The sequence below is a fragment of the Pocillopora verrucosa genome, chromosome 8 (assembly GCF_036669915.1).
Source record: "Pocillopora verrucosa isolate sample1 chromosome 8, ASM3666991v2, whole genome shotgun sequence".
Lineage (NCBI taxonomy): Eukaryota > Metazoa > Cnidaria > Anthozoa > Scleractinia > Pocilloporidae > Pocillopora > Pocillopora verrucosa.
The window spans coordinates 16,695,532-16,723,040 of record NC_089319.1 but is presented as its reverse complement, the minus strand read 5'-3'; the positions used below and the strand labels follow the sequence as shown (position 1 = coordinate 16,723,040).

General features: G+C 36.2%; 1 protein-coding gene across 1 annotated transcript; it reads left to right on the top strand.

The window, feature by feature from the left end:
* Positions 1-3,099: 3,099 nt before the first annotated feature.
* Positions 3,100-26,657, top strand: LOC136283166 (TNF receptor-associated factor 6-like). Its single transcript, XM_066171536.1, has 8 exons — positions 3,100-3,431; positions 16,045-16,096; positions 18,441-18,548; positions 19,264-19,425; positions 20,227-20,301; positions 21,222-21,299; positions 22,809-23,167; positions 24,053-26,657. The coding sequence occupies exons 1-8, from the start codon at positions 3,166-3,168 to the stop codon at positions 24,558-24,560; spliced, it is 1,608 nt and encodes a 535-aa protein (XP_066027633.1). The 5' UTR covers positions 3,100-3,165; the 3' UTR covers positions 24,561-26,657.
* The last annotated feature ends 852 nt before the right edge of the window (positions 26,658-27,509 follow it).

The following is a 27,509-nucleotide window of genomic DNA, read 5'->3' as shown; positions in this document are numbered from 1 at the left end:
CACATACGGATTAATTAAATCAGAACTTTCCCTGCAGAAATATCTCAATAGATTTCTTTGAGAAGAGAGAATTTTATTGTTTTAATCAGCGACTTACTCTGAAAAGAGCCACTAAATTTGCGAAGTGGGCAAGCTGTGAAATATGATACCTTGAGCTATTCAATAGTATAACGAACGGAAGAATGGTGGTCGGTGGAATGGCGGGATATCTTAAGAAGCGGATGGACGGAATATCCTTAACCGCGGAACGCCTTTTTGTCTGAAACAAAGTCTCAAAAAATGGAATTGCAAGAAATAAGAAAATTATTCATAACTAGACCCTCTGAGCAGGGTAACTGGGATACCTGGATGGTACTGGATCCTTGAGATCAAGTGTAGTGATACTACGGATGTTGGACTAGTATACTGAAATAGTGTACTCATGTTTGACCAGGGGCATACAGCTATTTCAAAAAAGGTTATCATCTACTATTTGTTGGCGCACTGCTTGAAAATAGACATGACCACTAAATTCCAATTTTCTTTTCAGTTTCAACAGTATTATTTCAGATCTTTCTGGGGGACACGGTAATATATTGCATGTTTGATCACATTCAACTGGTATATTACAGATTGCACCTTTACTCTTTCTTTGTTGACCTTTGGGCATGACTATTGATTTTTCAATCATTATTCTCTGTGGTGTACCTGTTCAAGCTTCTCTAGAATGGACAACTCTGGTGGCAGTTCATCAACATGTAATTTGTTACATATAGCTTGACATAGGACTTAATGTCAGTAAATAGTTCTTGCTGAGTGTTGTACATCTCTTTTTTTTAACTGGATAACAGTTTTTCTGTATAGTGTTATATTAAAAACAGAGCAAATATAATAAGGACCTTCCCTAATCTTAGTTTGAAAAGTTGTGATCCCATGATCTAAATCATGTTGAACTGAGTTTCTATAGGCTTCCTTGTTAGCTTGGACTTTTGATAAAATCTTATCTTTGTCTGCAGGATCCAGCGTTTCATACCATTCTGCTCTACCAGACAAAAGGTTTTCTTTTTCTTCAGGATTCAATGACTTATACCATTCTGCTCTTTTTTGTTTATGTGCAGAATCAAGCAAGTTTAACCATTCTGCTCTCTTTTGCTTTTGTGCAGTATCCAGTGATTTCTGCCAGACAAAAGATTTTGTTTTTCCACAGAACCAAGTGATTTCTACCACTCTAATGATTTGAACAAAAGCTTTTCTTTCTCTTTAGGATCCAGTGATTTATACCATTCAGCTCTGTGAGATAAAAGCTTTTCTTTTTCTGCAGGATCTGATGACTTGTACCATAATGCTTTATCAGATAAAACTTTTTTTTTCATGGAAGGTTCCATTTGTGAATAGCTTTCTTTTTTCCTTTTTGTGTGTAGTTCTTTCTGACCATGAGACTTAGGTTTTGCCATTACCTTTTGTACTTCAGCATTTGACAAATTAGTTGAACATATAAATTTAATACAATATTCTACATCTTTACTTTGGAATTGTTTTTTTACAATATCCTTCAATGACTGAATAAGAATATCTATGTCATTCATTTTTTCAAATATATGAAGTGTGCCATTAAGAATGAATCTTATTTATAATAAAGTACTTAACACTTTTTGCTTTTGTTTTCATATTATTGTGCTGAAAAATACGGCTGAAGCAATAATTTGAAATCCATATTAAAAACCCAGTATTATCCTTAGTATTATCTGTGATTAACTTCTAAAGCAATAATTTGCCTTGTTTCTCCAAATTAAAGGCAATATTAATATCTGCATCATATATTTGACATGTCTTTGGGAAATTTTTGATAGTCAGTGGATGGTTATCACCATGAGTTTTTCTTCGTAAAACTTGTTTGCATGGTCAGTGATTCTATCTAGAGTCTGTGAATTCCAATACCCACAATATTTGATAATGGAAAAACAAATGCTATAAAAAGATGTGGCACAACAGGGAATATGAATGGTTGTAATTTCAGCATCTGCATGATTTGCTTTGAGAGGAACAGCTGTTGATCAGAAATATGTCATATCACATTGTTTTTCATTAATAAGTACACCTTTTAGTTCAAATAAAACATTTGGATTTTGATAGACCTTGAAAATAGCTTATCAGCTCATTTAAGGTGTTAACTTCTTACAGTACACAAGTTCCTTGAGGATGGAGCATACCATATGAATCTCTACCATGAGAATCAAATATCTAAAACTTACCATCACCATTACAGTAAAAACCTACTGTAGTACTAAGGATTGTTAAAAAAAGGAATTATAATTTTGTCCTAGCAAAGCCTGCATGGCATTAGCAAATGACATACCACAATTGAAATCTTGTACTTCACAAGTACCATGTATAGTACACCAGTATAGCTTGGACTATATTGAAGCTGATAATTAATATCTTACCAAGGTTCAGTGCATTTCTTTCTTATATAGAGGTAAGGAAAATTAATTTTGGTGAAAAATCTTTTACAGTGTTGTGAACATAACCACAGCATGGATATATGTGGAAAATTGTAGAAAAATATTCTGTTACACATATGCTGCTTAAATCGGCGGAACACCGCAAAAAGGAAACCTTCCGGCTAATGTCGAAATTTGCTACGTGTACTTTCGGCTCATTTTACTGATTGAGATCGCGTGACGAACAGACTTTGGAAGAGAGGCTGATTGTTGTTTAGTTTCGAAACTGAGATGTAATTTCCCGATTTTATTTTTAGAATAATTATTAATAATAAAACTTTTTAAATTATAATTATTAATATTCCTCATAATGACCCACTTAGTTATTTGCCAACTATGCCGCTGACAAGGAGCCAAGATTACCCTGGGCTCGAAATTGCTATATACCTAACCTAGGCCAGGGAACTAAGGAAGGTAGAAGCCGCATCTTGAAACGTTCATCTTAGAGTTAGAAGCGTCGGTCTGAGCTCAAAGTGTCATATTCTTAAATTTGAATTGCATATCTACTGTTTCCGGCATTGGTACGTCACTACCAGAAAAAGGCTCAACACAAGGCCCTCCGCGCATCCGCCAGGTGACGCGGAAGTTTTCTCCCTATAGGAATTATGGGATATGGGGCTCCCCCTTCTAACGATTTTTCATTTTCAGTTAAGCTGAGGAAGAACATGTTAAAGTTAAGTTGAAGATGAACCGTAGCTTTCATCTAGGAGAGCATCCTACTCAGTTTTCTCGAGAAGGCTCATTTGAGCCAAGTTTGGAAGGTCTATCGGCAACTCCATTCAGTTTTGCATCAGTTCAAGTTGAACCGAGATCTGAGGGATATGACGAATTCTTCGATCCACCGTTGGAAGGCAAATACGAATGTCCTATCTGTCTTCTGGGGCTGCGAGAACCAGTGCAGACAGGCTGTGGTCACAGGTTCTGTAGAGGCTGTATAGTACGATCTATAAGGTAAGGTTTTTATCTCCTAACAATTTAAATATTTGAATACTCCTTTCACCAGTTACCAACGAACCGTAACGTCCTTATATTTTTACGAATGGAGCATTTGTTTAATACTTTAACTCAAACTACTGAACATCATTTTTAATACCGGTGCGACTACACATTTTAAGTAAAGCACATGGCCTATGCAACCCGAGCAAGTGTTGGATACATTTAAACCTCAGTTACCTGGACCTCGATTTACTAGGCTATTGGAGCCAAATTGAAGTTCGACTGAACAAAGGGTGGAATTAAATCACTTCAGATGGGTATCTTTGGTATTGAATAATATAGGAAATCAGAAAATTTCAAGAATTTTTCAATAAACAGGAGTATCGTCTCTGTTGTTTTCATTTTCAGTTACTGTCAGGATTTTTTATTCGACCCTAGTCTTGATGCTAAGTGGCGTAGTTATAAGCTGTTTACCTCTAAATGGCAATGCATTTTGGATATCATTTCCAGATTTTACAGCCTGAATCTAAGAAGGAGGGGCTTTTTTCTGGAATTTTTTTGAAAAGGGTGTATTAGATTAATGATTTATTTATATTGGGTTATTTTAACGGATTACAACTTCAGAGGGTTGAGGTCAGCACTTTTTACAATATAAGAAAAGGCTGATATTACATTTTCTGTTTCAGTTTCATGTTAAAATGAACAAATCGAAAGTATATTTTTTATGATGCAGCTTCTACTAGCTCAAATGGAAACCAAAAGTGTACATAGAAAAAAAACCTTGAGGCCAACAGTTTTAATGATAACTGTTGGCAAACAGGCAGCCAACAATTTAGTTATTGTCAAAATTTCTTTGCATGTAGATGTTCAAGGTTGCAGCCTGTGAAGAACTAAGAAAATTTGGCTTAAAGTAATCATTACACATACATATACATGCATGACCTAAAAAGAGGTCTGTAAAGCGTGGTGCAGTGATTTCGAAATCTGTCATCATGCTAGAGGTGAAAGCAGAAATGGTGTTGTATTAAATCATTCTAAAACTCCAAAATGATTTTTTGTTAGGTTACATTTTAATCCTTGTTATTAGTAAGTCATCACATGAATTTTCTCATGCAATTTGGAATGACCAACCTCTTCTTTTTTTTCATCAAAGATAGCAAATTACCCTTGATACTTGTGCTTATTTATTCAATATTATATGATTACCTGTACAGGCAGCAAAGTATGCTCAATTTGAAGTACTATTATTTTCTCTCACCTTATTGGTATGTAATAAATTAGTAATAATGACTATTTAGATACTAAAAGTACATACATTCTAATCCCTCTGGGACGAATTATATCCACAGACATCAAAAATTTGGTCACCTCTCTTTTATTGTTATTTTCAGTCTGTCCATGGGAATAGGTATAAATCTAACAAATATGAAAGCAATCATCACACTACTTAAGTTGTAGTGAAAATAAAGCCTGAAAAAAATTCAGGCCCATCTAGGATTTAAACCCATAACCTCTGTGGTAATGGTACAGTGCTCTACCAACTAAGCTTGATTATGTTGGTTCCAAATATACCCTTGAAGTGGGTTTAAATCTGTTGTCAAACTGCTGGATGATATACAAGGGCTCATTTTGGTGAAAACAGCTGGATGAATTTTCACTTAATCACTTGTAGATCTTGTGTTGGCCTTCTAAATATGGCATTACCATATGTTCAGCGTAAAATTTGAAAGTTATTTGAAATTATTCGAAGTGACGGCTACAGAAGCGACTGGATTTACTTTGGCGGATGAAGACAATCTCCCTGTTGCCTTTCTTTGTCTTGCCCATGTGGATTCTTACAACAAAGCACCCTCTGATGTTGAAAGTAACAAAGGTGAAGAATCTGTATAAGAAAGTGAAGAAGAAAGCAATGATAGTGAAGACAATGAGGAGCGTGACTACAGGAATTTGATTTGATCATCCTGGATAAGAACCCCATGAGACCTACGTGTAAACTTTAATGAAGCCATTGATGTGATATTTAAAATGGTGAAAAATGGGCTTACTGGAAAAACCCAACTTGAAGTCCTCCTGTTCTTGTAATTTAGTTTTAAAAACTCCATTGTTCCAAACACAATATTGAGAGATTGCTACATTCAAATTCTGTGGATTTTGCATTTTATAAGAGAGTTTTAGATCCACGTTTGGTGTGTAAACTGAAAACCTCAAAGTGCGGTTATCAGTTTGAGGTTATGAGTTAGAAGTTTCAAGATTTTCAGCTATTTAGATTGATGTTGGATTTCACCTGAAAAAAGCCATGACAAACAGAACTATGGGAAGACAACATGGTGAATGCACAAAGGTAACTTGAGTCCAACTTTCTTTCCTTAACACAATATTAGCCAATGAAGAAAATCTTTCCTCCTCTTTTGTCAATTTAGGTGCAGTTTTAAGCAGATTATTGAATATGTTCTGATTGAATGTGACAACAGTTCAACCGTTGGAAGAGCCAATGATGAGGACAACATGAAATTTTTGAAACAGCATTTGCACAGAGAAGAAACTTGGGTTCTGCTTTAGTTTGGAGGATGTTTCAGAAGATGACTGTGAAAAGCTATTTGAGTGATGAACTTAACCTGTGCTAACTGATCTTTACAATCAATTACCTTGTCACAGTCAGAGATGATTTGAGACACAATTAAGGTTACTGTCAACAAAATAGGGTGCCTTCTGGACAAATTATCCTACACACACTTCTTTTATAGAAACCATTTAACAAAACACTGCAAAGCTGATAAAGTATAGATTCTAGAAATAATAAAACCTGTAACAGTTTTTTTTGTTAGGCACGCTTGAGCCTTTTTACACAAAACTGACTAAATTCAATTGGCAGCAACCTTCACTTGAAGTGTACAGCTTTTAATTTCATAGGTTTGAGAAGGGTGACATGAGGTGATCGCAAAATGCTTTGGAAATACCAGATTATATTGTCTGTTCCCATGGTACAGTGGCAACTGGAGTGGAGGCACTCCTTCCTCTGCTGCTCTCCTCATCTCCTCTGCCTTTTTTCTATCTATCTGCTGTTGCTTATCTTTTTTTGGTGGCCTTTTCTTCCTTCAGCTCTCTCATATCTATGTGAAGGCTCCCTATATCATCTTATAGCTGCTGTAATTCAGCATATTCGTCCTCTGTTCCTGACCTTGCCTTACACAAAAGAATTAACTCTAATTCATTTGTTTCAACTGGATAATGCATTTCATAAAATCTCTCCTATTCCTCCCCCTACTCACACAAACCATGTCATTAAAACCAACCAGGATATTGGTACCTTTATTGCCTTCATATCAGTGAAAATTATCCAACAGCCAGATCAATTGCAAAAACATTTAGATTTTTAGAGAGAAAACGAAAGAACTTAATTATCTTTCTCAAATCAGTCATGGACAAAGTGGGAGTAGTGTAGTGAATGTAGACAAGATAATCAAACAGAGTTAAGGCAGTCCATTGTTAACCTCTTACAGCAGAAATTTTACTTGAAGCACTACAGCTTTGTGTAAACTGTCAAAATCCAACATAATTAATCAACCAACCTCTTCAACGATTTTGGATCTTTATCCCTATGTTTTAGAAGCAGGTGCTCCATTTGCTCCTTGCAACCTCTTCCTTGCAGTTTGACAAAGTTTTCACCATCACTGAAGACTTACACAGAGAGTCTCTGCAATTTTATCCTGTTCAGCTCATTTTTCAGGTCTGTAGCAGCTTACTTCTCTTGCTAAATGCAAGTCTTGTTCCACAGGTGGCCAGCAAAATGGAAGCATACTTGAGGAAAATCAAGAAAAACAGTGATGTGCTCTTCATGCTAGGGTTCCATCTGATTTCAGATAAACGAGAACATGTGCGCCACCATCTTGAATTACAGACAGGGTGGAAGTCCTTCATTTCAAACACAAGATGTGGCCACAAGTTTGGTTTTCTACTTTCCCAAACAAATAGGGTAAAAAGAAAGTACCTCATATCACATGTATTTACAGGACATACGTGAGAACTTTCAAACAAAAAGAAGAAAAGTGCCAGGGAAGTTGACCTATCTGAAACTGCCTTTCCTGAATTTCAAATGTGGACTGCGAACAGTGAGTGTGACCACTGGAGTCTGGTCTCATGACTTCTAGTGGTTTTCAGTTATATGTTATCTGAAACTAAAACTCTCTGTGGACAAAAACTGGTATTTGGTACTACAAAATGTTTTACACATGCTTTAAGTAACAGCTCAAAATGCATACATTATGTACAAGGGAGCTGGTCATGGAAACATCACCCAAGCTGCTTTCAAAGAGAAATCAGTGGATCAGCTTATTGCAGGAAATTCTTTTCAAAGAGATAGCAGTACCTTGTCAGCAAATGTTACCTAGCCACCAGATATCCGCTTCAACTGTGTGCAGTTTCCCCATCCTGTAAAAGCCGACACTCACAAAAGATGTAAGGTACACATACAATGAGTGGAAACAATCTTTGAGTATGGAGTTTGCCCAGTGCAAATGTGTCCAGCAACAAAGGAGACTTTTGTATGATCGGCTGCTTAATGCTGTTTGTGTCTGATTTCTTTACTGCACATGGCCAGCAAATGATGATAAACAAAGATGGCAGCAGAAAGGAAGGCTTTTCATGGTCCTTTTGATCGTTTGTTTGAGAATTGATACAATTTTGGGGGGTTTTTGAATACCATAAATGGTGGGAAAAAGTTCTGCAAGGGGCTTTGAGGAAGAGCAAAGGCACCAAACATGGCCTTTTTCCCAATACTGAGTCCTCTGTTTAACTTACCTTTCGCAAAGTTAAGTTTCGTAGTAAATGAGCACACTGCAAAAAAACTTGTTCTAAAACATGATACATTGGCTGGGAGGGCTTGTACATGTGTACCAAATGTTATAATAAATTGCAAAGGGAACACAGCAAGCCAGGTGAAACAACATCTCTTGATCACCAAGAATGTTCAACAGCCGAGAAAGGTAAGCTTTAATTTCAGCAAGCAAAACTTGTTCGTTTTGTGCTTTCTCATTTCATTGTTTGCTTGTTTGTTTTGCTTTTTGTGATCCATTTTTTTTTTCTGTGATGTTGTTTTTTATTAACAGGTAGTGAATTACCAGCCAACCCCAGCTTAAGCGGAAACTTCAGTAGCTCTCTAGAGACTGCTAAGGACGAGTTTCTTCACACAACAGGTTGGTTATCTTTGAAAATGAAATGAATTAAAGCATTTTAATTGACACTCAAACATTGTCTCAGGCATCTTGTCAGTGTTTTATTTAAATTTCATTGTTAATGTCATGTAATCTGCTTCATGAACAAATAATATGGTCATTGTAGGTTAAATATTGGAATATGTCAATAAGCTTAACATAAGGAAAAAGAAAAAACTCAACGCACTTGAAATTGAAAGACCTGTTTCCATTTGAGCCAAGGAAAACCTTGTGTAATTACCTTTGTGTCAGATTTTTCTCATTGAAAAACCAAACTGTGCCTCAGGTCAGTTGGTTAAAGGTTTAGTCTTCTTAAGCCGAGCCCTTTACTATGAGAAAAAAAATTAAGACACTACCTTGAGCTGTATTTAATATCACCCTTTCATTTTCTTTTTTCAGGTCAAACTTTCAAAGATAAGATCAGAAAACTCCAAGAAGCATTACCAAACCATTGTTTAAGGAAGGGGAAAACACCAGTTTATGAGCCTGCTGACTTTTTAAAGTTTAGTTTCAATGCAGGGGCAGCAATTAAATATTTTTAATTTCATCCTCTCTTGTATGACTTCTTCTCACCATTCAAGTGAAAGAGGTATTTTTTAATCAGAAACGCACGTGTGTAATTTTGTATCAGTTATGTTTTGGTTATTCAAAGGGTAATTTTTTTCACGAAGATAATGGTTTATTTCTTAAGTTTTGTAACCTATCTCAAAATGGTATTGAAACCCAACAGCAACTTGGTACTTCCATCTCCAGCAAAGAAATTACTAAAATTAAGGCAACTATTGCAGATGCTAATTTTATGTGTGCAACAATGCATTGGAAGAAGCCATCAACAAGAATTTTACAATGTTGCTGATGATAGATGATTACAAAATTCGTACCATTGACTCCAAGATGAGAATGCCAGCTACAAAGTGGATCATATGTGCACCATCATCATCAATTTTAAAGGAAGCACCAGCTGTAGCATTTAGTTCTGTTAATTTAGGTTAAAATCCTAACTATTGCAGGGCGTGAGCTTTAACGTTGTATATCGTCCATCCTAGTGTCCACTTTGCAGCACATTTAAGATCTTTTCCCAAACTTAATTTTGGAGGGTCTATCTAGAATGCTGACAGCTTAAAAGAAAGTTTTGTTTGTCTTTGAAAATGGCAACCAACTTTTTTTCACTTGGCTGCCACTTTGAAGAATGTAGGAGCCAAGTGGCTATCAGAAAAAAAATATTAATTTCATGCCCTGTATTGATGTTGATCTTCTTGTTAGTACATTATGAACTGATGAGTTTTTTAGTCAGGTGTGCAATAGTTCATTTGCCTCAGTGATCCCAGAATTACCTGTTTTTTCTTTGATCAAGTAATGGACAGGCAACAAATGGAGACTTGTGACCAGGAATCTTATTCATTTTGTTGAGTTTTCGTGCTATTATGAAGATGCTCTAGATATTGTGTTAAAAACTAAGCTGAGAAAATATCTCTAAGTTTGTTGTTTTAATGCCAGCTGACTGGCCAGGTCAATATTTTCCTGGGCAAATAATGTATGAAAAAGTCAGTCAAGCAACAATTTCTGCAAGCAACATCTCCAAGGGTCACTTTCCCCACCCACTTAGTTCAGTCATTTCCATTCTAGGACCTCTGCATGTGGACCTTAATGCTGGTGAGTATATTGTGATTGTTTTCCTGCCATTTATGAGAATGGTATATGATTCTATTTTCCCTGGCAAGAAGCTGGCTGATAAGCCTAAGCCTTTGCATGTTCAGTCTCTTCTTGAACTTTTGTATAGTGAATAAGTATAGTGTATAGTGCAAATACTCCTGGCTCAGCTCACCCCTTGCCTAGAAGACCAAGGCAAGGACGAGACCTTTGTTTGTGGAATGTGCTGGCCTTGTTTGAAGACTACTTGAGGTCAGACTACATGCCTCTTGGTTTCCAGTTCTTGCCCAGTCCTGATCAGGAGAATAGGTGTGACCTGGCAGACTGCCCAGTTTCAAGCAATGTACCATGGAAAGTTTTTGAAGCATGCTGGCATTCCTATAATTTGGAATGTTTAATTGAAAATGCAATTAGTTCTTTTTCCCTCGCTGCAAATAGATCATTTAATCTTTTAAGAAACAGCAGCAATGATGAAAATATCATTGAAGGAGAACAGGGATAAGGTAGTGGAGATAGAAATGATCATGGTACTGCTGCTGATGATGATGACCTCCCTATCTCAACAATGAATGCAATCATTGACTAAATCTTTCAGAACTTAACCCTTCAGGTAATGTTCATTTAGATAACAACACCATCAGTTCAGGTGGTTAGTAGAAGTAGTATTAACGAAGGCCACCCATTGAGTTTGCAAGGAGCATCAGTTACATCTTGTCCATTGTGTTCATTTAATTCATGTGCATCAGAGCTTTGTTCTGTATCTTGTACATGCCAATGGTGTGCGAAGACAAGCAGCAAATGCTAACACCTCTTTCAACTTCTTTTCCACAAAGCCCATCAATTGTACAGGAAAGACAAGTCAATAATGATGTGGGTAATTAAAGTGTCTCAGTCAATAGTTACAGCTGGTCAACTGGGCAGCAATGCATGTATAATTATTGCTGTATTTGGGCTCTAAATTCTTATATCTTTCAGGTCCACTAACTGGATTTTGCCTTCACCACAGGAACCCTTGCCAATAGGTTTCATCAGTGCTTTCAAGTAGCTTATGATTTATGGAAATCAGAGCTACAATCTGCTTAGCAACCAGTGGCCAACCTACAGTACCCCTGAGGTAAGAAATCATCCTCAGCTTGGGTTTTTGGGTGTGGTTAAATGTGGTGACCAGTACCAGTTCAACAGCTTTTTTTTTTTTGCAGATACTCTTCAGCAACTGGTGACAAGACTAGATCACAACAAGCTTGCAGCAGTGCTGATCTTGTTGCCAGACAAATCTTTGCTAATTATGGTAAGACCTAATTGGGAGTTATGCCGTTTAGAAAGTCACACTCTCTTTGGTATGGGGGCCATTATTGCTGCCTTGGGGCCTGCTGAAATCAAAGAAATGGCTCTCTACATTGAATTTTTGGCTGTAAGGGATTGGACAGAGAACCTCACTCCCTTTGATGTGGTGTTTGTGGTTCTTGTCGAATGGAATGTTGATACAGAGTGATGTGTTTAGTGTGGTTGATGTAGTTTGGTGCTCTTTCTGTTGTTGGTGTAGTTCGGTGTAGTTTAGTAATTTTGTTCTCAAAATCAGGATAGTTTGGAGATCCAAAATTCAAATAATGGAGGTTTGAGCCAGACCTCAAGGTAAGTCCATTTTGGTAGACAATCATTTATTCCGTAAGTGAGATTTACCAGGTGTAATAACATACATCAGCTTAGAAAATACCACAATGAAAAGCATGATATCAAAGAAAAAGAAATGTTAATATAGATCATGATTTTAATTTTCCTTTTCTTCTCTTTCATATTAAGTATGTGCTGATCATTTTGTGATAAACAGTTAAAGGAATGGAATCCATTGCTTGTTTTATCCCATAGGCATGTTGAAAAGCTATAGTTGCTGGTTTTGTGGCTGTTCATCAGGATTTTGATTGGCATAGAGAAGGGGGAATGTGGTATATAAAGTTTTTATGTAATTATGTTAATTTTCATGAATTGTTTTTATTGCTTTTAGTGTCACATAATCATGCAGGTTTGGCAGCAAAAAGAAGACGGAATTAAAACAATGTCTTTGTTAAGGTCCACACTGCTTAGGGATATGAGAGGCTTTAAATTCCAATCTGGGAATCAAATTATTTGTTTCTGGTAATTTTTTTCTTTGTGTGTTGAAATAATTTTGTCATTGTTTTTTCACCGTAGTTACTTGTCAGCGGAATACCTGAACCCCTTTCTTAACTTTTGGTCAGAGAAATGGTCAGAAGATGTTGCTTGCAGATGATGTTGTTGCTTCAATTCAATTTGTTTAACCATGATATTTTCTCTTTCTTTGACACGTTTTAGAGTCCAATTCTTCCCAAATTTAAAATTTCAAGTGAGCTTTAGTTATTGTATTTTAATTTTGTTCCATTCCTAACTATACTACTCACAGCTTTTAGGTTGGTTTCTTAATTCAGCATCTTTTCCCATTAACTATTCTTATCCAGCTCTTAAGGTTGCTTTTATGTGTTCTGATAAAGGTCTAAAGGAAGGGGAAAATTAGCTGATGGTATCTGGTAATAGAAAGGTATTAAAAATTGAAAGTGCTAATTATCCAATTTAGGTATGATTTCAAATTTTTAGGAGAAAATCAAAACAATTTGAATCAAGTTTCCAATAACAGTAAAATTACACAATGATGGTTAATGTATTAAAACATGTCGCATAGATAAGTCCAAACAAGCCCACATGGATTGTTACAAAATAGGCTCCTTTTAGCCATTTGACACAATTCGATAGCAACATGGTATGAATATCAACACCATGTTGAATACAACAGCTGTATGTAATTCAGATGTTATATTACTTATTTTACACATTTAGGCTTAAATGTTAAGTGGGGAAAAAAATTTATGCAGTGATTTAAATAATAATTGTTGTATCAATAATGATAAAAATCAAAACAGTTGTACTCAACCCAGTAGTTTGTTAAGCACTGGTTGACCAGGGACAACTCTTTTAGCACTGTCTGATGTTTTTGCTGGGTTACAACCACAATCTCAAATCATGTTATAATTAACCTCCAATGTTATGTTGCAAATTAACCTAACTGGTAGAACATTTTTTGCTTTTGCTGAAGAAGCCCTCCTGAAAAGTGTTCAAGCTCTGAAAACAATGTTTGTTGTATGTATAGAGGTATTTGCGTACTGATATTCTGTATAATTTTAAATGTTTGACAACAGATCTTTATAAAATTATACAAAATTGCAAGTCTCAGTAAAAACTTAATCTTGTAATCTTATAAATAAGCATATACATGTGTGCAAATGTAAGAAGTAGAATTTGACACTAGAAACTGTCAATAGATTGTAAATAGTTGATGGAAGTGGTACTGTAACTAAAGGTAGGGATAAACATGTTGAATGCTTTGCTCTCTGACTGGTTGCTGGACTTTGTATTATTATTATTTTTTTTTTGCCTTTCACACGCCTTGCCACTTTAAAGTTTAAACTTTTAAGGTCTCCTAAATCCTTATTTACAATTCTATACTTGGATTAAGGCAATTGCTGTATCACTCTTCCATTTCAGATATTTAGCCTCAAGAAATGTAAAGAACTAGAAACGATACGTGTTTTATGCAGCCATATTCATTGGCATGTTGTTTCAGTAATTACTTAACATCACTGGGAAGCAATTATGTTTCACAAATATGTTGATTAGACTCATTGATTATTATATTATGACAACTGAAGTCTAAAAATTGAAAATGAATTAACCAATGGACTTAACAAGGATCAAATGAAGCTCCACCCATAATGCAAATTTCACTCTGTTCTGGACTAAGGTGTCATGCCTGCACCTTTTTTTTTCTGGGCCTTGCCACTTTTTGTAATTGCTCATACTTACAGAGCTCTTCTTTGATAAAAGACCCATTACTAGTTGTTTAGAATTTGTGTATCACTTTCCAAGACAAAAGTCAAGGGCACTTGAAGCCAAATAATTCTATGTGAGGAAAACAGATTGTTGCTTGGCACTTGTGCTATGAAAGGTCAGCATTCGAGGTCATGGTTCATTCTGAATGACCAAAACCAGTTGAAAAACCATTATCATTTTGAATTTCCACTAAAAGATCACCTACCTGTGTTGGTTTTGGATCATAACTCTAATTTTTGCAGAGGAGACTGTGAAACCTGTGAGTATGGTGCTGTTTTGTCCAATTCATCAGGTGCAAAGTTTTTCGTTTCTTCACTTGAAATGACTATTATTTCAAAGGAAGACCAACTTTATGCAATTCTATTCCAGGTAAACTTACTTTATTCTTTACGGTAACTACTATGCTTTGCCACCCCCAAACAACATCGAAGAACTGCATTTTAAAAGATGAAAAACAAATCTCTGTCCTCAAATTTAACTCTTGATCGGCACTCATGCAAGCTTGCATGAGTTTTAAGATCACTCACTGTCATTTTGATTAGGGATGAATCAAGTTTGCCATGGTGATCATTAGGCCCTAATGATTGTGACTACCATGTCAGATTTTCACCATGGTAGCACTGTCTCCATAAAAAACAATGACCAAAGTCTAATGGAAGGAAAACTCCTCCAATCTCGGTTTCCTGCACTTCAAATGGCTTTTTGGATTAGCCAATAGAATACCATTATGTTTGAGTTGCTCTAAGCCAATCAGACAAGTCTCCATTGTTGTATCCAGCACCTTGCTTCGTGAAATACCACATGTTGTAAGAACATCTCTTTGATGATCCTGACCGAAATAATTCTGCTAAGAGACTCGAAGATGTGACTGGCAGACCAATTGCTGGACCAGGCTGACCTCCACAGAGGAGGTCAACATAAATAACTATGGCTCCTTGCATGCACAGCAAAGTTATGTTTCTTACGTTATGATAATGATAGATTGAACTGAGCCATGAACAGATTTTTATACTTTTTATGAAATTTAAATTTTCTATCCACTTCTACTCCAAAAAGATTTGCATAATTTGATACTGTTGGGTGCTTTAGACATTCCCCCACAGATTATAGCACTTGATATTAAGAAAAATCCATGCGCCAAAAAAAAAAATGTTATTACCCGCAACTCAACAAGTTTTGAAAAAACTGTTTCATTTGCATGTCTGGATTTGTCCAATTTTTCATTTAAGACAGGTTAAGTACATTTTAGCATTAAAGGAAAGTGCTTTTCGGAGATGTATGGGTTCATGGGGTTTTATTGCATTAGAAAAGTTACAGTGCAAAAACTCGTGTCATGTCTAAAAAAGTGGAGAGAAACCCCTTCCCACAGTCCCTGAGGGGTTAAAAAGAGCTCTAAATTAAGGACCACAAATGACTACTAAATGCTTTCCCAAAAACAAATGTTTTAAGTTAGCCAGGAGCAGCTCAAGCAAAGGGGGAAAACATTTGATATTTGACATTTAAAAAAGCATTTGACCCTTGGAATGACCAAAAGAGATTGTGTTGACGAGCAAAGAGCAGAATTAGAGGCAATTTAAGGAAACAGAAGATCCTTCTATCAGCATAACCCAAATTTATTTCTGATAAAAGAGTGAATAATCTCTCTCCAAAAAAGCTTTTTTAGGCATTGAAACAACCTTTCACCATACATTTCCTTGTGAGTTGCAATGTTTGCCCTATGACAATTCCAGAAATCTGTGTGCAAACACAAGGATCTGATTACTGTGTAAGCTAAAGATGGTTCCAAATTTGTGGAACTGACTGAATTTATGGTGGTTTAAAATTGCAGTAGCCATACTATGCTATAACAATGTTGTTTTTTTCACCACTAGGGATGCTGGCCCCAAATGCCCTGTAGATAATGAGCGCCTAAGCGAATCACAGGTCTGTAGAACCATTTTCATTTTCTGCTGCTGTGATCTTAACCAGGTTAATGGGTATCTTAATGACAAATTTCAGTGGTGCAGGAGGTAACAAATAGATTCCATGTTAATGTGCATCTGTTCAGTAATAGACCAGAGTTAGAGTCAAATTGTGGTGAGAACAAAAAAGGGGCACATAAGGTGCAGCTGAGTGTGTGACTACTGTTCTTATCACAGTTTTGGAGTCTTGTGATCTAGCACTGAACAGACCAATAGAAACATATAGTCTTAAATTATAAAGAAGCAAGATAATGATAGTGATTAGAAGTGAGGGAATCTGTTTCTTTCCTTCTATAGTTACTGAGAAGACCAATCAAAATGCGTACATTATTCAGCTTATTACCTTATTCATACTGAATTTCATTTTTTGTGATTGTAAAAAGGTCTTGAAATTGAAGACCCACAAAGGAAATTATTGAGGGGTTTCATCACAGATAAAAGTGATTAGCATGAAACAACAACACACTGAAACAGTACATGTATTGATATTAAAATTATTAACTGGTTTTGCTGGTAAGTCCATAGTGTATCTTGTGTAATATTGATGTTAATCATCTTTATGTGAATCACATATCAAGCTTGTAACAAAAGAAAGGTAATTTACCCTTAAAGCTAAGTTTTAAATATGCATTTGCTTTTTCCAGTTTATTTAGGAATTTTTTGAAACATTCAGACTTTTGAAAAATGAATGAAGTTGAGAATGATTAAATTACCACATTTAATGCCATATTTTCATATTTGCATATTGGAAATGCAAAAATGAACATATAATTGATATACTTTAGGTATGATCAGTAATTGTAGTGTTGTTCATCGCAACGTTTGACAACTACCTAGCCAGTTTTTGTAAGGCAATATGATCAAGTGGTTTTGTTGTGCGCATTCCTTCAACCTTGTCACTTGGTGACCCTAAGTGTAAATTTACAGTACTCAAAACATTGCCATTAAACATTTATCATAACCATATTAGGATATGAATGATCAAACAAGTAGAAAACACAAGGAGGAACAGACCTCGTACATTATATAACTCTTATACATGAATGTCTGCAAATTAACTGTCTGTAAATAATGTTCAGCCTGTTGTGTTTGCACCAGTGTAACTTGAACTGTTAAATAACCACATATCTGTTAAATTGTAGTAATCAGAACTAAATATAGGTAAACTAAGATTTGGGCAATATATGTAATATTGTTATTTTGCAATTAATGGTTCTGATATTAATTACAGTAATGACAAAATGATAATATTGGTGATCTTCTTATTAATGTCATAATGGTAGTAACAGTTACAATGATCATGATTGGTGTACCAAGGCTCCATCTCAACTTCTTGTAGATTCAACAGTTGGCTACTGAAAATGATTTCCAAATGACATTAGTAGCCAGAGGAGAAGGTGTAAAAATGGAAAATCAAGAAAACAATTTTGCAACAGGACATTGCACATAACATTTTATGCACATGTTTATCTCACTTTAACTTTTGAATGTAAACATTTTGTAATGATAATGTTACTTATTGCTACAGGACTGTGGTTACTTCAAATTTATTTGACAAATGTTTTCCTACTTGCCATGGGAACTTGAATGATCACTGTGAATTTTGCTTTTGAAGCATCCTGTTTACTTACTTTTGGAGGTGATTAGAAAGTACTATTTACCTCCAAAGCAGCCAAAGAGAAAAATTGACATTGTCTTTTGGATTTAAAAGCTCAGATGGGCAATATTGAATTAATAGGCAAGGAAATTAGAGAATCTGTGAGTTGCAGAGTTGCTGAGAGAGAGGATAAACAAGTTGAGAGATGCACTTAAAATTCTTTCAAAGCCAAAAATCCTGTGGATGGTGAAGTCAGTGAAGTTAATCCTGGTGGAAATGGGGCACTAGGAAGAGAGTCACCAAAATGTAGACAAAAAAATTAAGTGCCACCCCTTCAACAGGAGCAATTCAAATATCTGAGACTACTTTTTTATGCCAACCTTTTGTACAGAGACCAAAGTGACAGAGCTGTAGAACAACTGATAACATTACTCTGTAATAGGTGAATGAAACTAACAATTATGATATGGAAATCTTTTTCCTTTGTGTATCCTTAACCCTTTAATATCACAAAATTGAAAAGCTCTCGATTTTCAACAAAATTCCCCTTATCAGTGCTATAAGAAATGTATAAAGAACAGTATGGAGAATATACATGCTGATGTTAGGGTGTAAGTGTCTTAAGTACATTGTACAGTTTTTTCTTTTTAGTGTGTTAGAATGGGTTGTTTCTTCCATTCAATTCCTACTGACTTAACTCTCTGTTTAGCTTAATCCAGACAACTTTGCAAAGCGTGAAATGTTGAGTCAGCCTGTGTTATGCCGAATGAAAAAGCAACGTGACTGTCCTTGGAAGGGACCTCTTGGCAAGCTAGAGGTATCTGGTATCTGATAATGAACTATGATTTTAATTTACACTCTATGATGATTGTTATCAATATTTGCTTGCAGGAGACCACATTAATATACGTTATAAATAGATACTAGCTGGTGTTTAAAATTTAATTCATGATGAGAGACTTTTAACAAGAAGAACATGTAAACTGTTTTTGTTGATAAAGCTGTGCCTCTTCTTTTTATACTTCATTTTCCAGGCTATGTATGCATTAAGACATTGACACAATAGTACATCTATGTTTATTATCAAAGTGAAGTTGATTGGATTAAAGATTCTAGTCTAATTCTAATTCTATGGATTTTAAACTAATTGAGATTCATGGACTAAGAGACTTTCATTTCAAAGCGACATCCCCATTAACTATTCATTTTAGTAATGACAATTTTGTATATTTTTAGTGGCCTCAGTATCTAGTATACAGTATTCAGTATTTCATAACTCGTTAATTATTGTAAACATAGTACTTAGATGCATGGCCCTATAAGCACCAGCTTCAACCATTATGTTGCATAAATAAAGTGGATGGATGTATGTATGTATGTATGCATGCATGCATGCATGCATGCATGCATGCAAGAATTGGTTACACTTTGAGTCTGTCTTAGATGCAAACTTACTTTTATTGCCCACCAACACAACCAAACAATCTCATTAGGATTTAAATACATATCAATTGTCTCATTTTACTTTTTAGGAACATTTAAATGAGTGCCCATTTGTCGATATCAAGTGTACTAAAAGTTGTGGAGAAGAAATGCAAAGAAAGGATCTCAAAGAACATCTGGAGAAAGCTTGTCCTAATAGGACAAAACCTTGCAAGTATTGTAAAGAAGAGATAAAGTGGGATATCTTAGAGGTTTGTGTTGATTGTGGTCACAGTTCCCAGGCTGTGTTTGTTGGACCATGGTTCCCTTAGTCTTCAGACTTCAATTAAGGCCTTTGGGTTAGAAGTGTTGGTATGCAACTATTTAAAATTATTTGTGATGGAATGCTTCACTATTCCTTGCCAACTCCCTCCCCTTTACCATGAGGGTTGGACCCCCATCCCCTTTGTTTTATGTTAATACTGAAGAGAAAATCGAGATTGGTTACATAAGTTTTAATTTTTTAAGGTCAGCTTCCTTTTTCTCCTTAAAGCTTCTTAACCCTTTAACTCTCAAGATCTCATTAGTAATTCTCCTTATTGTCTGCTATACAGTTCATATAATGTTAGTTTGGAGAATTTGGAATTGGATCAACCAATAATCCCCTGATTGATATTTTCCTATATTCTCATCACCTGTCTGCTTGATATTGTAGTGATAGTGTAAGGAGAAATTCTGTCTTGGTCACTTGTGGGACTTTAAGGGTTAACCTTTTTAACTCCCAAGATCTCATTAGTAATTCTCCTTACTGTCTGCCAAACTATTCTCATCTTGTTAGTTTGAAGGATTTGTGATTGGATCAATTAGTAATCCCATAATTGATATTTTTCTTGATTCTCATCACTTGTCAGCGTGATATTATATAGATAAAGCAAGGAGAAAGGGTTAAATTGACAGAGAGGCTCTTAATGATAACAATCTGAAACTTTCTTGGGACATCTTTAAGTGATATGCCTGCAAAGCTTCACAAAAGGTTTGCAAGCATATCAAAGGTTTCTCCCTCTTGTTTTCAGCACCATTATGAGGAGTGTCCCCAATTTCCTGTGAAGTGTGAGATGTGTAGGAAAGAGGACATACAGAGAGGACTGGTAAGTTGAAATGAAAACTGTGGTTATGAAAAACGTGGTGTTGATTCATGTGCCTTGCTATTGTTCCATACTGACTCAGCCAGGAAAAGGTTTACTCAAACCTCAGTGTCTAGTGTTACACAGTAAGTTAAGATTATTCTCAGTAATAGTTACAGCTGTACTTTATTCTATAGTTATTTTTGTTCCACTCTTACCATAAGCTTACTTAACTAGTTAATGAAGACAGACAAAGTAGATGTTCTGTTTTGCTTTTATAACTGTTATTAATCCCAGAGGCAGCTAGATGTATGACGACAGTTCTTCAGATTGGTGTATTACATGAATGCTTACTGAATGGAAGGGTTATTCCTGACATAAGGTCTCTAAAACAATTCCCCAAATACCAAATAATTGCAGCTGTATCATATAATATAACAACACTCTTCTTTTGCAATTGATGCTTTAATATTGAAAACAATTTAAAATTTTCCTAACCAACCATTACAGGTTTTGGTATAATGATCATTCTTTCCTTTTTTTTTTGCCATTTTTGCAAAATTGTCCATTTTTACCATATTCGTTGCTCTCCACGGCACGTATCATATACGATATCTTTTCAAATACAGATTTTGCCAAATTTGCCAATTTCGCCATCCAAACTTGTAATTTTTGTTAACTGTTAGTTTTTATTCTGCTCTCCAAGAAGCTCTTTAGTTTTTCCTTGAACTTGGTACGTCTTGTGCTTTACTATTGAGGAAAAAGACGCAATTTCCTCTCTAGTCTCCGGAAAATTATCGTTGCCGTTGTCGCTGTCTTTTTGATACGTGTCTTCGGAAAGTGAAGGTTATTCGTGAAATTCATCGGTAGAGATGTGAAAGAGGACAATGTTTAGTGAACATAAGTGTGGGCTACAACTTTCATTGTTCAAATGTTCTCTTTAGATGAAGGTACATCTGGAGAAGGAATGCCTGGAAGTGGATATGGAATGCCCCTTTGAAATTGTGGGATGTAAATTTAAGGTACGTGGAAGGAATTATTTACTGGTTACTAAAAGAGGGGAAAAAGTCATTTTTGGTCGCAAATTCCTTCGTAAATAAAAACAGGAGTAATAAATATCTTGGACAAGGAAATAATCTCATTCTGTCGAGTCTTTTTGTTTGTGATATAAACTAGCTGTTTTCTGTAATCCACGATAAAAAATACCGAGTGCATGTCCTCAGTGGTCAGAGGTTGGCAAAGTGACTTACTCTTGAAACGAAATGTTAGTCATCGAGAAGCTCGGTCACTCAGTCAGTCTGTCAGTCATATAGCTGTTTTGTCAATAAGTCAGAGATTCAGTGAGTCAGTACGTTAGCCAGCCATCAATTCATAGACTGTTCTATTTATTGTAACACTTTGAAGTTTTGTCTCATGGCTGAAGTATTTTGGAATGTATAAACTCTCGTGGAAACTTCCAACATCACAAAACCTCACACTATAGTCTTCTTGAAAAAACTATCTCGAGCTTCACGTGCGTATATCGAGGCATGGATGTACGCTTAAAATATGGGAAGCACGAGAGAAGCTCAAGAGGCGCAGGCCAGAGGAACTCTAGCTTATTGATGGCGGTCCAATGGTCACTTTTGAAGAAAAACGCTTCACTGCCTCAACGTCAGCCTAATAGTGGCACTATTAAACTCCGATCATCTGTACTAATAAGCAGTTGTAACTCACTGTGACAGAACATGAAGACAAGGAAGAAATTCTTATTGAACCTGAACTGTGTTCGTGTTTAAACCACCCTTTACATGACATGTCCTGTTTCCTGAGAGAGAAGCATTTCACGCCACGTGCACCGATGGAATCCAACACAATCACGTCAACTTTTAACACGAATTTAGAGCATCAGTAAAATCTTATGCGTCCGTCACAAAAGAGAAAAATTGGTCACCTTTAGATTAAATTGACCCGGGCTATTGGACAGCACTCTCGTTGTTTCCTAAATAGACCATGACAGTTCAACAGAAGTTGAATGGGGCAAGCATGCTATGTTGAAATTCTTGTGAAAGAAACAATATTTTTTAGTTTGACCTTCTTGCAAGTGGTCGTTTTACCATTTGAATTCTCACTCAAAGAATACTTGTAGAATAACGACGTAAGATTACGCTATACTGATTGGAGTCATGACAGGCCTTGGATCATTGTAAGCGCCAGTATACATGCAAAGCCTTGTCCGATCAAAGGTGCGCGCGAATGCGTGCACAAACGTGACGAGTGGTCACACCAATTTCTTAAAAACAACTTAAAACCAACAATTAAAACACCTCGATTTATCCATTTGTTATTATTATTATTATTATTATTATAATTATTATTATTAATATTATTGATATAATTTTTTTTACGTTATCTTTACTGTCAGTAATTTTGCAAGTTTAAAAATGTTGTTTCTTTCCAAAGAATTACTGTCACTCTTCCGACCGTGCGTTAAAATTCATGTTTTCCGGTATTCGATTATAGACAAAAGTAAATATTCAAAATTTTGATAGGGTCGACGACCATTAGTATTTACACATGTTGCTGAGCAGATGGCAAATCACACAATGGACATGGCTAAGAAACTGGGAGAGTTTCTGGGTGCCGAATCAGGAAGCAATACCATGAGGGGTCAGAGGAATGCGAGTGGTACAGGGCGATCTAGGGGTGGGGCGGAGGCTTTTCCTCGAGAGCAGGCGAGTCAAGAAGGATATCTACATGACTTGTCAAGCAGGACTCAGACTCAGCGAGAGGAGATTGACGAATTGAGACGCAAGGTAGCCGAGTTAAGCAATATAGTACATCATCTCGAGAGGCAGCTCGAGGAGACTCGTATGAGACAGGAAAGGCCGATCCAAGAGTTGACTTTGAGGTTAGTAAACAATTCTGTATTTGAATTGGAATATTTCCCATTGAGAGCATGATTTCGTTGTATTAGTATTAATCGTACATATAAATATATTACCAAAGAGGAAAGGGTTATATCTTGGTTGAGTTGAGTTGGCGCTGTGCAATTTCCATTTAAGGTGACTCGGAATGTGAGCTGATAAACAGAGTTGAGTGAATCAATCAGAACACTAGAAATGCAACATTCGAAGTTTGAAATCTAATAAATACATATAACCACTCCAAATGATAAAAATGCAATTGGCATCCCATAACCGGAGAACGTAGAAAACAACTTTTGCTTGATGTGAAAGCGGAAGCTACCAATAATTCAATCAACCGGCTGTGAAAGTTTTTAAGTGTACGGAGGTATACAATTAGACAAATTATATTTAAAGAATTTCTTGATGCCTTACTCAAAGTTCCCAAACGCGACTGGAGTTAATTACAAACGGCAAACAACATCTATTAAGAAGGCAAAGCCCTAAGGCCCGGGCAAGCACGCGTAACATGTCAACGTAACATCTTGCAACATTATTGGATCGTGTTGTGAGATGTTGTAAAGGAGTTGGCCAAACGCGCGCAACTTCTTACAACATCTAACTTTCAACTTGATCCAACACCAGTCAATATCTTGCTACATGTTGCAGCATGTTACTATAGGGTGGCCAACACGTTGCGCGCAACAATGTTGCAAGATTTTGTGTTGAAATATGTGAGTTTGGCCGGGCTTTTACATCGAAGCTCGTAAGCAAAGCCTGTTCGTGTTGCAAGGACCCCTCAACCCCACTCCCCTATTCTCCCCAAGATATGGCTCTTTTGGGATCTCGCCTTGCTAGTGTTTAATGCATAATTCTTGTTATTTCATCAGATTCAACCGATATGAAACAAAATTGTCAGAAGTTGAGGGGCGCTTGTGTAACGGATCATATATTTGGAAGATAGACAACTATCGACAGTGCCGCCAAGATGCCCTCAGTGGGGTAATGACTGCAATCCACAGCCCGTCCTTCCACACCAGTCTTTACGGTTATAAATTATGCATGAGGATCAACTTAAACGGCGTGGATAGCGGTGTAGGAAAACACGTGGCGCTGTTTGTTCATATGATGCAGGGAGATTATGACAGCATTCTGGAATGGCCTTTTACAGGAAGAATTGCTCTGTCCATTTTGGATCAGTCTGATGGCGCTGAATACCGTCACCACATCAGTGAGACACTGGTGGCCAAGCCTAACCTGTTGGCTTTCCAAAGACCCACAGCGCCGCGCAACTACAAGGGGTATGGATATGTTGAGTTTGCACCAATTGAGTCGATCCGTGAGCCGCAGTATGTCAGGAATAATACAATGCTGGTGCGGATTCAAATTTTTCATTAACTGTGCAGTATTGTTTAAAAGTGATGCAAGGGAATTTCAATGAATGTCACTCTTTTCTCACTCAAGTGTACGTGAAACATTTAATGATATCTCCAGTTCTGTTAGACTCAGAACATAAAAGTTACATTTTCATCTTCCTCTTGGTGCTGTACCGTGACGAGATGAGGAAGCGTGCGTACTCTAGTGATCCGCAGAGCTGTGCCAGAAGGAGCCATGTGCTCCTATTAGGTTTAACCATTCTGGATTGGTCTTCGGGGAAGGGTCAAACAAAACATCTCTTTAGTCCTTATGGACAAGGGTTCTGTCAGGGATTTTTGTGCCGGGTCACTTAAACCAATCAGAGCTGCGTCAGAAGTTAGTCCTGTAAGGGCGCTTTGCCTAACATGACTTGCTCGTTCTGACGGCAGGTTTATTTACAAGAAAAAAATCTTAATTTTCTCGACATCAACACTGTCACAGCGTAGCTGGGACATTTCATTCATTGGAATTCGCTTGCATTAGGATATTTTGAGGTTAAATCGATGGAATATATCGCATTAAAAGTAGATAAGTTTGAACACTAATAGTAGAAATTCAAAAACTTAAATGGATTTCATCGGGGTGATTTGTGTCTACTGTGAGTATCCCATATTTTTTTGTCTTAATTAATAATCTTTCGTGTAGTGTGCTCTAGAATTTAATTTCCTGTCACAAACCACTAGTCTCGTATCACTCCTCCATCATTTCCTCGACTTATATCAAAATATCCGGAAAGAAGTTGCAACAGTTGTGAAAACGTGAAGGTTTTTTCCAGGGATTTTAAACACGTTAATAATAATCATTTAGACACTTTTGGTGTTGAATTTTTAATTGACCACTTAGACAATGTAATTAAGTTTCTAAGAGCAGTAATGTTGACTTAGTAAAGTAGGTGCTTAGAATTCCTGGAAGGTCCTTGACATTTCTTCTAACAAAGGGTTGACAGAAAATCAGTAAACGTTTGAAAGGGTCTGAGAAAACAAACCAACCAACCAACCAACCAACCACCGTCTCTTAGGCGACTTTTTACGCGTAAAGCACACAATAGCTCTTGTAGTGAAAAAAAAGGAATAAAAAGGAAAAAAAAAATAATAAAGAAGAAAGCAACAGCAAAAATAGAAACAGAAATATTAAGATAACTCCGAACCAACATCAAATGGTGAGGCGGTTGCCGAACTCAGGAATATTTCAAAATACTTTAAACACATAGCATTCATTTTGTACATACGAAAATGTTAGCTTTAATTTTTTTTTTGTTATTAATATTTACATCATAGTTAATTTATACTAGTTATAGCTGGTTAAGAAAATTTTTGAAAACCCTTTTATCATTAGGCGGCTGAACTTAAGCTATATAGACACTTGAACATTTGAAATAGACGAAGGAAATCAGTAGTTTTGAAATTTTAAATTGATATGATTTTTTCTCACGAGGTCATTGAAAACTTTTCAGAATGGCGAAAGATGTACCTTTCTGCCATTTTGTTATAAAATGTTACGGTTTTTTAGTTAAGTTACTTGATTTGAATCTCCGTTCCGTTTTACAGACACGTTGAGTTTGGTTGGGTTAACCCTTTTGTTGGAAAATTACTCTGTTAGCAACGCACTTTTAAACAATACTACTCCCTGAATGAAGAGAGGTTTGTGGCAGTTTAAGTTAAGGTATCCACCTTCGGTAATTCTGCCGTTTATGATCTTCATCTTCAGGTCAACAAGCTAAATACTATAAAGCGAATGTTGAGATGAATTGTCCTTTCCTTGCTGAGGTCTATTAGTTTGTTGATGCACAGTTATTGAAATGAATTCGTACGGTTTAAGTGAACTGGAAAACTTATTGTTACTCTCAAGGAATAAAACGTTGATAAGTTAACAATTTCAAGTGCGATGTACTTTAGAAAAGATATCTTAATCAGTTACATTCCGAGTTGTATGACAGGTTTATGGTGTACTATTGTCATCATTGTCATTATTATAAAGTACTAATTAACATTTTAACAGCTTTTGACTAGCTGCCAGAGCTAGGTGTAATTGGAGCACCTATGTTTATCACTATCAATAAAGTTTTTCCGTACTACATTAGTTAATCATTTAAGTGTCTTACCGTAAAATCGTGGTTATAAACCATGATTCACGTTGAATAACGTGTGAAGTTATGATTTAGCCCATGATCGGGGGGGAGGTATTTCAGGGGATATTATCAGTGTTTTGTGGAAAGGAAGTCTGGACACTATTGTTTTCCCCCTTGGTGGACCAATGTCGTCGCATATTTAAGTTAGGATGTGTCGTGCCGCGGACGTAGTATTCCGCACGACTATTTTTAACTTGACTGTTAACTTGAACACAAGCATCAGTTTTTAAAAAAAAGTTATTCTAATGAATTTTTAAAATTGTTTGACTTGTTTCGAGGTTTCTTCGTTGTTGAGGAAACTCACTGTGATGAATCTATACATCTATATTTCTTCCGTTGTTGCTTAGACAGTAATGAACATAATTGAATTCCCCGATTATGGTTGAACAATTTGTGAAAAGGACTTTCACCCGACACATTGCTTTTCCATATCAGCGTCAAAGAAACCTTCAAGTGTTCGACTAATTTGTGTTTGAATTACTGACGATTTTATCATTGACTTGATCTCTAGTCTAGATCTATCACAGGACAGACCTGAAGCTGCCGTCAAAGAAAAAGTTTGGTAACTTTTTTCATGTACATGGCTAAACGGATCAAGAATCACCCACGACTGACCAAGTAAAAGCTTCAAGTAAAATGTTCTGTAGCAGCTATTTGCCGGCAGACAAGAAGGGCAGATAGGGGGAAAACTGGTTTAGTTTACTTGAAATCTCCTAAAAAGAAACTATTTTAGCCCTTAAGCACTATGAGGCGTTAAGTTTTCAGTTTTCCTAATTTTGCTTTAATTTCTTTATATTAGGTAA

Bases quoted from the DNA above. Each gene is read 5' to 3' on its own strand.
- LOC136283166 (XM_066171536.1), top strand. From the start codon at position 3,166: ATGAACCGTAGCTTTCATCTAGGAGAGCATCCTACTCAGTTTTCTCGA. The intron at 3,432-16,044 runs GTAAGGTTTTTA...TTTCACCACTAG, and splicing joins TGTATAGTACGATCTATAAG to GGATGCTGGCCCCAAATGCC. The intron at 23,168-24,052 runs GTTAGTAAACAA...TTATTTCATCAG, and splicing joins ATCCAAGAGTTGACTTTGAG to ATTCAACCGATATGAAACAA.